The sequence below is a fragment of the Carcharhinus amblyrhynchos genome, chromosome 8, assembly GCF_965287045.1.
Source record: "Carcharhinus amblyrhynchos chromosome 8, sCarAmb.v2.hapA, whole genome shotgun sequence".
NCBI classification, from domain to species: Eukaryota; Metazoa; Chordata; class Chondrichthyes; order Carcharhiniformes; family Carcharhinidae; genus Carcharhinus; species Carcharhinus amblyrhynchos.
The window spans coordinates 91,600,331-91,612,764 of record NC_137331.1 but is presented as its reverse complement, the minus strand read 5'-3'; the positions used below and the strand labels follow the sequence as shown (position 1 = coordinate 91,612,764).

General features: G+C 43.0%; 1 protein-coding gene across 1 annotated transcript in view; it reads right to left on the bottom strand.

Moving 5' to 3' along the window:
- Window positions 1-11,682, bottom strand: part of LOC145346765 (KAT8 regulatory NSL complex subunit 1-like) — a 168,125-nt gene extending 156,443 nt beyond the window's left edge. Inside the window, exon 1 of the mRNA XM_080194464.1 lies at window positions 10,036-11,682. Coding sequence (XP_080050590.1) covers window positions 10,036-11,678 — 1,643 coding nt within the window. The 5' untranslated portion in view covers window positions 11,679-11,682. The remainder of the gene's footprint in view (window positions 1-10,035) is intronic.
- Window positions 11,683-12,434: the final 752 nt, after the last annotated feature.

Sequence of the window (12,434 nt, the reverse complement as noted above, 5' to 3'; positions counted from 1 at the left end):
TTGTAAGCACGCTGCCTGACCAAGTACTTCCTGATTTTACTCCTCTAATTCTAAGATTGTGTCTTCTTATTCAGCCACCATCTATATTCCACAATATTAATTATGATCTTCAACACCTTATTTAAAGCACTTCTCTACGCTCAGAGGAACACAGTCAAAGTTAGTGCAAACTGCACTTCAATTTAATCCTTCACACCCAGTGAATCCATGCTGTACATTCACAATTAGTGGATCAATTAATCGCTTATATAGATGCAAACTGGTAGAATATAGTTGGGATTACAGAAACATGGCTGCAGAATGATTGGGTTGAGAATTAAACATCCAGAGATCTTCAATTTTTAGGCAGGACAGACAAAAATGAAAAGGCAATGACGCTGCATTGCTGGATAAAAAGGAAATTAATAGTGAGGAAGGATATGAGCTCCAGTGATGTGGAATCTGTATGGGTAGCGCTGAGAAAAACCAACGGTCAAAACAACATTAGTGGGGGTGGAGTATAGACCTCAAACATTGATGATGTTTGGGATGGCATTAAACATGAAATTAGAGCCACTTGTGATAAAGTAACATATGCAATTATGAGTGACTTTAATCTGCATATATATTGGACAAATCAGATTAGTGACAAAAACATGGAGGAGAAATTCCTGAAGTGCGTATGGGATGGTTTTCTGGACCAATACATTGAGGAAGCAACAAGAGATCAGGTCATCTGAGATTGGGTACTGTGTAATGAGGAAGGAATATTGGCAATCAAGTTGTGTGAAATCCCTTGGAGATGAGCGACCATACTATGATAGAAATTTTAATCGAAATGCAAAGTGATGTAGTTGATTCTGAGAATAGGGTCTTGAACCTAAATCAAAGAAACTACGATGATATGACGCACCAGTTGGCTACAATGGATTGGGGAATGTTATGTAAAGGGGTGACAGTGGATAGATAATGACAAACATTCAAAGAGTGCAAGGGTGAACCGTTACAATTGTTCATTCCTGCCTGGCACAAAAATAAAAAGGGAAAAGTGTCCAAACAAAGTAAATCAGAGATAGAATTACATCAAAGGAAGCATACAAATTGGCTGGAAAAAACAGCAGACGTGAGGATTGAGAGCAGTTTAGAATTCAGCAAAGGACCACCAAGGGATTGATTAAGGAGGAAAAAATAGAGTTTGAGTGTAAGCTTGCAAAGGACATTAAAATTGAGTGTCAAGGCTTCTATAAGTCTGCGAAGAGAAAGATTGGTGAAGACAAATGCAGGTCCCTTGCGGTCTGAAATTTATGATGGGGACAAAGAATTGACTGGCTAATTAAATACAAGATTTTGCCAACACAAAGGAGGACATAAATAATGGACATCACAAGATTTACTGAGAGGGAGGAACTGAGGAAATCAGTATGAATAGGGAAATGGTACTACGGAAATTGATGGGATTGAAGGCCATTAAATCCCCAGGGCCCGAGAACCTACATCCTAGAATACTCAAAGAAAAGGCCTCGAAGTAGTGGATGTATTGGTGGTCATCCTTTTACAAATGGAGAGATCACATTTGACAAATATACTGGAATTCTTTGAGGGTGTAACTTGTAGAATTGATCAGAGGGAGCCAGTGGCTGTGGTTTATTTCGACTTTCAGAAAGCTTTTGGCAAAGTCCCACACAAGACACTAGTGTGTAAAATTAAAGCTCATGGGATTGGAGGTAATCATAGAATCCCAACAGTGTTGGAGGTGACCATTCAGCCTATTATGCCTGCACCAACAACAATCCCATCCAGGCTCTAGCCCCATGGCCCCATATATTACCCTGCAAATCTCCTTGAAACTAAGGACAATTTAGCATCATCAATCAACCTAACCCATATGCCATTAGAGTGCGGGAGGACACTGGAGCGCTGGGAGGAAACCCACACAGACACAGGAAGAACAGTCACCCATGGCCAGAATTGAACCCTGACCCTTGGTATTGTAAGGCATCAGTACTAACCGCTGTACCAACATGCCACCAATACACCAAGATGGATAGAAAATCGGTTGGCAGACAGGAATCAAAAGAGTAGGAATCTTTTTCCAAGTGGTAGGCAGTGACTAGTAGCATACCACAAAGATCACTGCTCGGACCAGAGATATTCAGTAGTAGATTAATTATTTAGCTGAGGGAACTAAATGTAATACCCCCAAAGCTGGTTGGGAGGGTGTGCTGCGAGAAGGATGCAGAGATGCTGCAGTGTGATTTGGACAAGCTGAGTGGGCAAATGCATTGCAAATGCAGTGTAATGTGGGTAAGTGTGATGTTATCCACTTTGGTGGCAAAAACAGGAAGGCAGATTATCTCAATGGCTATAGATTGGGTCAGGGGATGGTGCAATTAAACCTTATTCACCAGTTGCACGAAGCATGTAGGTGACAAAGAAGCCAAATGGTAGGTTGGCCTTTGTAGTAAGAGAACAGGAGCAGGCATCACTTACTGCAGCTATACAAGGCCTCGGTGAGACCACAGCTGGAATATCGCACAGAGTTTTGGCTTCCAAATCTGAGGAAGGGTGTTTTTACTACAAGGGGAATGCAATAAAGGATAACCAGATTAATTCCTAGAAATGGCAAGACTTGTCTACGAGGACAGATTGAATTGATGAGGATTAGATTTGCTGAAATTTGGAAAAATGGAGGATCTATACAATTTTAACAGGACAAGACAGGGTAGGTGCAGGAAGGGTGGTGAGTCTAGGTCCAGGGGTCAAAATCTGAGGATCAAGGTAGACTGCTAAGGACTCAGATGAAGAAAAAAATTTTCACCCAGAGTGTGGTGTGTCTATGGAATTCTCTACCACAGAAAGCAGTTTTCTGAGTGGCATGGTGGCACAGTGCTCAGCACAGCTGCTCATAGTTTCAGGGACACAGGTTTGATTTAGGTCACAGTGCAGATTCCACAGACATTCTCCCAGTGTCTGTGTGGGTTTCCTCCAGGTGCTCTGGTTTCCTCCCACAGTCCGAAAGACGTGCTGGTTACGTGATTGGCCATGCTAAAATTCTGCCTCAGTGTCCCCAAACAGGTGCCAGAGTGTGGCGACCAGGGGATTCTCACAGTCACTTCAATGCAGTGTTAATATAAGCCTACTCATGACACTAATAAAAAATAATCCAAACTTGATGCCAAACATTTCATGTTTTCAAGGAGTTTGATGTAGCTCTTGGGGCTAAAAGGAACAAAAAGATATGGGGGAAGCAGGAACCCATTACGGAGTTGGATTATCAGCCATGATTATAAAGTAGTTCCAGACAATTACTACAATCGGCACTCATCTCAACTATTCACATACTTAGAGAAACATTTACAGTACGTTTTTTGCACCTCTTGTTCGTTGTCTCATACTCTTCCTCATTGAAGATTTTTAATTCTCACTTTTGTCTGTTGTTAAATTTGCTTCCATGCTGCACAAAGAGGATGTTACTAGGTTCAGAGTCTTGGGCACAGAAGGCAACTTTTCAAACTATCATGCCTCAAGCATAACAAGCCTCAAGCCCTTGCAATCATGAAATGGTCTTTCTGCCAGACACCTCACTAAGATCCCTGGCAATGACAAAATATTCTCAACAGAAAAAGATATTTTTCAAAAACCAACCCTATTAATGAACATATCCTAGTTGAAAAAAAACAACAATCCCAGAAGACTTCATATGTGCCGAGATCCTCCAGATCTTGCTGGGATTGTGGCTTCACCAACATAAACAGTCCCAAGGTATCTTCTTCCAAGTGAGTCAGGAAAATTGCCAAATTCCTTGATGTTGGAATACAACAAAGCCAAGTCGAATCCTGTTGCCTCTAATGTCCATGCATGCTCACTTTCCAAAAGGAGTTCGTGGATAGTGATCAGCAGGAACACAGTGGAAACTGGCCATTTGTTTCTGTAAAGTAGATGCAGAAAATAACTAATCTCCTGATTCAGCTAAACTAAACGGAGGCAACCTATAAAGTTTGCAAGAACAATTGAAGATTAACATAAATGAACTGAAAAGTGTTTCTGTGCACTCAGACACACGCAGGTAACACTCATACTTGGGTTTACTCAGTTACAAGCTAGAACTTCCAGTTTCCAATTCAACTGCAAGATTAGAGTATCAAAATAGGCAATAACAACTCAAGTCAGCAAGATTATTTTTCCAAAAGGTGACCTTGAAAAATTGAAATGGAATTTTCCAGATCAAATCATCCACTTGAAAGAATGCTGACATCGCAAGGTTCATCTAAAAGTCACATACACCCATCATAGGAGACTGCATCAACATCATGACCAACACCTTGATTTTACATTGTATCTTTTGCTTCATCACAGCATTTTTAAACATTTGGCACCAAGCAAGAGGCAATATTCAGGCAGATATCCAAAACTTAAAGATCTAGATTTTAAGCAACACCCCAAAGGAGAGGAGACACTTGAAAAGAACATATGAATTAAGAGCACGAGTTTGCTGTTCAGTCCCTTGGCCTGCACCACCATTCAATAAGGTCACAACTGATCCAATTGTGACCTCAACTCCACATTCCATCTACACCCAATGACCTTTGACTCCCTTGTTAGTCAAGAATGTATCTCTGCCTTAAAAATATCCATTGACTCATCTCCACTGCTCTCTGGGGAATAAAGAACCAAAGCTTCATGACACTCAGAATTTTTCTCATCTCAGTTTTAAATGGGAATTCCAGAACCGAGGGCCTTAGCAACTGATGGTACAGCTTTCAATTCATTAACAGCCGAGAACTTAAAGTTGTAGGGCTAGCAGAGATTACAGAGATAGAGCCACGACAGATCAGCCATGATCTTATTGAATGGCGGGGCAGGCTCGAAGGGCTGGATGGCCTACTCCTGCTCCTATTTCTTATGTTCTTATATGGCTAAAGCCATAAAGATATTTGAAAACTAAGACAAGATTTTTAAAATAGAGCCTTAGTTGATCTAGGAAAAGTCAATGAGAACAATGGTGATGAGTGATGAAACTTGAAACGAGTAGAAAATCGGCAGCAGAACTTTAGATTACCTCAAGTATACCATGGGTAAAAATGGAGTGGCCAACGTGGTGTGTGTTGGAATAGTCAAATATCAAGGTCAAAAGGCTTAGGGAGGGGGTTGGCAACACATGATCTGAGACAGAGGTTGAATGGGGGAGTCAGAGAAAGTTAGGGCATAAGTCTTCCTATTATTCAGGTTTCAAGAGGTTTCTGCACATCCAGTATTGGATGTCAGACAAGTAGTCTGACAATTTAGAGGGACTGGAAGGGTTGAAGAGCATGGCAAAGTGCAACCGGCTGCCATCAGCTTATGCACAAAGCTGACACTATAGTTTCAGGTAACGTCATTAAAAGATAACATGAAAATAAGGCGAGTTGAAATAAGGAGCCACAAATCGATACTTGGGAGATACCGGTACAAAAGTAGGAAAAGAAACCATTTCCAGGTGATTCTTCAGCTATGATTGGAATTTATAAAAACAAAAGAATGGAACCAGCAGAGTGCAATTCCACCAAACTCGATGACAGTGGAGACATTTGAGTAAAATGGTATGGTCAACCATATCAAAGGCTGCAGACTGGTTAAGGGTAAAGTAAAGATGGCATAATTTTGTCACAGTTAACAACTGTGCATTTGGCAAGAGCCTTTCAAACCCCTTATTTACCAAGCCCTGATTATTTTTGAAAAGATTAACATTCCACGTTTTGATCAAATTGCAACTCTGACATGCCAAGTCTGTTTCACTTTTGTCCTCTCTCACAGCTCCAGGTTCACACTGCATACAAACCAGAACTCAATTTTTATTAAGACCTCAATGGTCTCATTCTGATCTGTGGTTAAGAGTAACAATGACAATGAGCACCTTGAAAATTCTTAAATGTTCAGAGGACACCAACGTGGATTTGCAGAGGGTAGATCACACCTGACAAACCTCATTTAAATTTTAAGAGATGACTGAAGTATGGGCAGGAGATGGTCTATTCATGTTAGTTGTGTGAACTTCCAAGGCAACTTCTAATTAAATCCCTCATAAATGGATGTTAGTTGATGGTGAAGGCAAATTATTGACTTGGTTAAGAAATGTGCCAAGTGGCAGGAGATGGAGTGCAGGGATAATGGGCAGGTTGTCAGGATGTGACTAATGGTAATCCGTAAGGATTCCTACTGGAGACTCAACTACTCACTGTATTCATTAAAGAACTTAGATGATGGGATACAAAGCCACATATCCAAACTTGATGATGACAGGAAAGATAGATGTTGTAGGTGATACAGATGGATGCATAAAATTACAGAGGTAATAGAATAAATGGACTTCAATATAGTTAAACACAATTTCATGCACTTTAGCTTTAAGAAGGATACAAAAGAGTGGGGGGGTGGGGGTCCAGGTGCACAGATAATGAAAAAATGTCACGATCAGGGCCTGAAAATCATCAATATATCTAATGGAATGCTGAAATAAAGCAAAATAACGTGGAAACCGGGGGGGGGGGGGGGGGGTGTGTGTGTGTGTGTGTGTGTGTGGTCACATTTGGCCTGTAAGACTAAATTACAAAGGAGAAATTTTACAAACTAGGATTCCATTCCCTGAAATGTATACAATTAAAGGGATGAAATGACTGAAGTTGCCAAGATATTAAGGTAAACCAAGAGTTTATCTGTGCCTACCTTATTGATTGGTGAATTTCAGACTAGGAGACATGATCTGAAATCAGAGGCCTTTCAGAAATGAAGTTTGGAAACACAACAGATAGTAGAAATTTGGAACTTTCTTCAATTAATACTAAATCAATTGTTACTTTTAAAACTGAGATAGATTTTTATCAAAGGTATAACAGTGTATAGGACAAGCATTTATTTGGAGATAATTCACAGATCTCCTTATCAAATGGTGCAACAGGTTTGAAGGACTAAATGGCTCTCTCTCATCCTATGTTCCTATTATTCTATCTTCCAAGTCAACTGTATGGAATAGGCTGGGCGAATGGGCCAGGAAATGGCAAATGGAATTTAATGTTGGCAAGTGTGAGGTGGTCCACTTTGGTAGGAAGAATGGTAGGAAGGACTATTACTTACGTGGCGAAAAACTGCAGCAGGCGACGGTGCAGAGGGACCGCGGGGTCCTTGTGCATGAGTCGCAAAAACCCAGCTTGCAGGTGCAGCAGGTGGTCAGGAAGGCGAATGGGATGCTGGCCTTCATAGCGAGGGGGATTGAATATAAAAGTAGGGAGGTCTTGCTGCAGCTGTATAGGGCATTGGTGAGGCCGCAGCTGGAGTACTGTGTGCAGTATTGGGTGCCACACCTGCGCAAGGATATTTTGGCCCTGGAGGGAGTGCAGAGGAGGTTTACTAGGCTGATACCGGAGTTGAGGGGATTGAGCTATGAAGAGAGTCTGAATAAACTAGGCTTGTACTCGTTAGAGTTTAGAAGAATGAGGGGAGATCTCATTGAGACGTATAAGATGATGAATGGGATGGATAGGATAGAGGTGGAGAGACTCTTCCCGCTCAAAAAAGACAGTAGGACTAGGGGGCACAGCCTCAAGATAAAGGGGAGGCGGTTTAGAACAGAGTTGAGGAGGAACTTCTTCACTCAAAGGGTGGTGAATCTCTGGAATTCTCTGCCCGTTGAAGTGGTGGAGGCTGCCTCGCTAAATATTTTTAAGAAGCGGGTTGATGGGTTCTTGATAAGAGAGGGGATTAAGGGTTATGGAGAGAGGGCGGGAAAGTGGAACTGAGCCACGACAGATCAGCCATGATCTTATTGAATGGCGGGGCAGGCTCGAAGGGCTAGATGGCCTACTCCTGCTCCTATTTCTTATGTTCTTATGTTCTTATACATGAGTGAAGACAGCAAACGCTGATTGATGAATCTCCCAGGCCAGCTGCTGCCCTCGTCGAAAATTCACACTCTTCATTTACAGCAGAGGCTGATGGTCAGTGATTAGAAAGGGACAACATTGAACAATTATTCTGTCCACAAAGTCAGGAAGAAAAAAAATTACCAGCAGCACTGATATTCCAACCCAATACCAGAAAACAGCTGCAACTGCATAAAAGTTATGGACAAAGATAAGTCATTTGACTCATCTTTACAGGATCCAAACTTTACTATCTCAAAGTTCTACTGCAGAAACTCAGCACAAACCACCCAACATGAATACCTAACTATTCAGACAAAAAACCTCAATGAGTTATAAGAAGTCACAAAGTAAGTAACTGTGTGCAACGTTTACATATTTGCACTTACAATTACAGATCCAGACTTGGTAGAAAAAGTCATAAGCATTCCAGCAACTATCCAAAGATAGTCAGTATACCTGTGAGTTAACCAAACCTCCACGTTGAAATACATGATCATAAATGCATTAAATTGGTATGCAGTGCACATATCATGTACGGTTCATAGTTATGAAGTAGGCACATTAGCAACATACATCAATAAGGAGGGAACAGAGGGATTTGGAATGAGTAAGAGCCAAAGTTGTTTTTAATTTACTTAGGGCATTCTGATTGGTTGGCACAGGCATGGAGGGCTGAAAGGCCTGTTCCTATGCTGTATTTTTCTTTGTTCTTTGTTTATTTCCTGTCGCACCAAGATCACATTCCAATCTTTACTCTGACTCTTTCAAGCAACACCCTGGAAAATCTGCTGATAAATGTTTAAGATTACGTGGAAAAAAATTCTTGAATTTGAATTTTTTTCCCCACAACAAGGTACTATGAATGAAATATGATCAAATCAACTATCATACACAACAGATGAAAAGTCGAGATGACGATAATAGGAATGGCAGTTATTTCCCTTAATACTCGTCAGCCCTGGTCTTCTTGCTGTAAATAACAAAAATTAGTAAAGGAACCACTGCTTTAAGGGCCAACTGTATTCATGATACAGGCTAAGTAGTAACATTAGAATGGACTATGTGCACTGTAGGTTCAAAGAGCAAGGCTTACAATTTTCATCTTGGAAAAATCTTGAACAGTTCACTTGGCATATACATGATAGGTGGTGAGTACAAGGTAGATTTAATTCAACGAGGGAAGATTTGACAACTGACCCTGAAAATTTGTAATCACACAGATACAAATGAGAATCATTTCAGTTTACATGGGCTAGAATTTGGAGACACAACACCAAGCAAGGATCACAAATCACACAAGTAATCAGGATTTCTGCAAGCTGACTCAGGATAATACTGGTCAAAACTGAAACACTGAATGGAAAGACAGCAGGGGATTAGAACCAAGAAGGAAAACTGAAGAGCTGTCAACGGCTACAAGACAGCTTTTCACTAATTGCCATCTGTACAAAACAGAACACGATTACCCAATGAGGTCACAATTCACTGGTTTCTGCTTGCGCAACTGGTGAATCAAAACAGATTTGCGCTGTACCTCCTCACATTTTCAAATTAGACAGTGAAAGTATTTTAAATATACAACAAGGTTCATGGTCAGAAAATGAGATAACTTATAGTGCCAGCAAAACAGAAATGCCAATCTCAGCGTTAAAAATGTCAATTTAATTAACAATAGCCAACAATCTGTTGGCACTAATAATAACCCACCAAAACATATTGTTGCAGTATTATAAATGGTTTATAAAACACAACAACATGCAGTTTGCACTGCAGATAGCGACTGAACGTAATGATGACCCTGTGGCAGACTTGCTGCAGAGCTTTCTGTTATTCCTGCAACCCTAAATGCAACAGCTTACAAGAATAAGCTTCCAACTGGAGTCAATATGCATGCAGCATGCCATTGCAGTGAGGTGCTCCCATCTTGACCTATTGAAATCTCTTCCACAAATTAACTAAAACAAAGGTTAATCGTATTAAAATTATGAAACCTCAAACAAATTTACAGTATTGTCAAGTCATTAATCCGAAGTGCAAACAACATATACTTCGATATGTGCAGTAACGATATGCGGCAAACACATTTAAAAGAGACATTTACAAAAGCGACCCACTGCTTCCGCAAGGGATCAAAAACTATAACCTCCCGATTACTTACAGAATTGCATGTCGATGCTCGAATTTTGCACCACCCGTGCCGTCCTCTTCCACATCCGTCTCGCCCCCTGAGCTGCTTTCAGTGGCATCAGAATCGAAAGCCCTCTCCGAAGTCCTGAGTTTTGCAGTCACGCTGGACACCAGTTTCAGCAGATCCTCCGAAACAGCTCGATCTTTCACAAAACCAGAGAAAGTATCCCCATTCGGCGAAGACAACAAACATTTACCGCCCCCGCCAGATCGAAGGAATGAGGGGAGGCTGAAATGAGCATCGCCACCACCTCCTTCCGAATCTGTTCTCGGAAAACTCCTCAGCAACGAAGACCCAACTAGTGCGCTGTTCCCGTGCAAAGTATTTTTGTGTTTATTATTACTGCTACTGTTGTTATTAATAAAGCTTTCGGTGAAAGAGGAAGAAAACCGCTTTAAACTGTGTCCCACCAAACCTGCCAGCTGCTGCTGAGCATGGCGCTCCACCTGCTTGGCTTGTACTACCTGCAAACGTTTGCAGAGCCGGTGCGCCCTGCTCCTGATCTCCGCTTGCTTACTGATGACTAATAAACTCTGAGCACTCACCTCATCTTGGCTAACACTAATATTATGGCTACTATTAACATTATTAGTGAGACTATTGCCACTATCGTGGTGATTAATGGTACTGCTTCTCCTATCGGTATGTTTTTTGTTTGGGGTCTCGGTCCCTGGACAATTGAGATTTATTTCGCTGCAGCGAGATTTGAGTGAACTTTCTCCCGGGTTTGCGCCCTGAAATTCGGCATGACATCTATACTCGAGACCGGGAATTTTGCTGCTCCCTTTGGACAGTAGGCCAGGGTCGGGGGTGGTGCTGTTGGTACTTTTCTGCAGCCGGAGCCAGCGGCTTTTATCCGGGTTCCCCTTGAAAGGCGAAGCCGAGTTCAACGAGATGGCGCCGTTGTTCCGCTGAGCACCGAAGCCGCCCGCCGCTTTGTTGCTACCGTTCACCAGCCCAGGGTCGCGGTTGCGGCAAGGCCGTTCTTCGGCCAGGCCGTTGCCGGCGGTACCCTCTACCGCAGCCTTGCCCTTCTCCACCTCGGCGGCGTTGGAGAAAAATCTATCGGAATTCATCCCGTCCTGGCGCTTGGCGCAGAGCCGCGAGGAGCCCCTGTTTAGGCCGAGACTGGGGGCTGCCGTAAAACTCACCGCCGGCTCGCTGGCCTGATGGTGACGATGGTGCCGGCGGTGAGGAGAATGATGGTGGTGGTGGTTGTTGTGATGGTTGTGGTGGTTATAATTATTTGTCTCGGGGTCTTTGGTTCCTCCTCGAGCGGCGGCCGCCGCGCACCTCTCGCCGCGCTGGAAAGGCTCGGGGCGCCGCCGCACTCTGGTCGGCCGGGCCAAAAACAGAGAGTCCATACGGTCGGCCGATAAATATAAAGCAGCGGCGAGTTTATTATTTTTATTATTTTCTTCCCCTTCGTCTAGAGTGCCGTTTGGGGCCGAAGAGGGAGGCGGCGAGGGCGCAGCCGAAGGAGGCGACGACGATAGCAGCGGTAGTGGTGATGACGACACGGCCAGATTGAGCCCGTGTTGCTGCTGCCGCGCTTCGCCAGCGCTTTCACTCACCGCCGGGGAAACCATTCGCTTCAAGCGGCCGGCGGCCATCTTGTTTTTCACCGCCTCTCCCCTCCCCCACCCTCCCATCAAGATCCCTCCACCCCTCCCCCATCCACGCCCTCCCACCCCGATCTGCACTCCCGCCCCGGGCCCCCCCCTCCCCTCAAATACAAACTAAACCTCGCCACCCCTCCCCCACTTTTCCATCGATATCGCTCCACCCCTCCCCCACTTTTCCTTCATCTTTATCTCTCCACCCCTCCCCTCCCCGCTACAAAATGGCGGCCGCGGTTGGTCGTGGGGAGAAAAAGCGCGCGCGTCCGCATTTCCAACGGACAAGAAAGAAGGAAGTGGAAAAAACACTCATATTATTGATCATTATTTAGTCTTTTGAAACGGTGCTTTGTAACTAAAAGTACACTCCTCTGAGGTAGGGTTTTGTTGTTTCTTTCTATACGACTTGGTTTAACATAAAGTTAGGAAAACGTGATAACGGGGCGCACTTTAACTCCCAGACAAATTATTCCAATTAGATGTTTTTAATACTTGTGTTTTCACTTCTCAAATTCAGACAGAATACAACTAATTCTCCATCCTATACCTGAACAGGCGCCTGTAGTATGACGGTCAGGGAATTTTTACAGTAGCTTTATTGCAATGTGATATAAGCTGACTTGTGACGCTAAAAAAAACTTTGTATTTTGTTCAAAAGTGATTTTCGATCCTGCTTTTAAGTATTCCCTCTTCCTGTCATCCATCAGGGCTCCTAATTGCACAGCTAATTCACATTAGGCATTTGGAAAC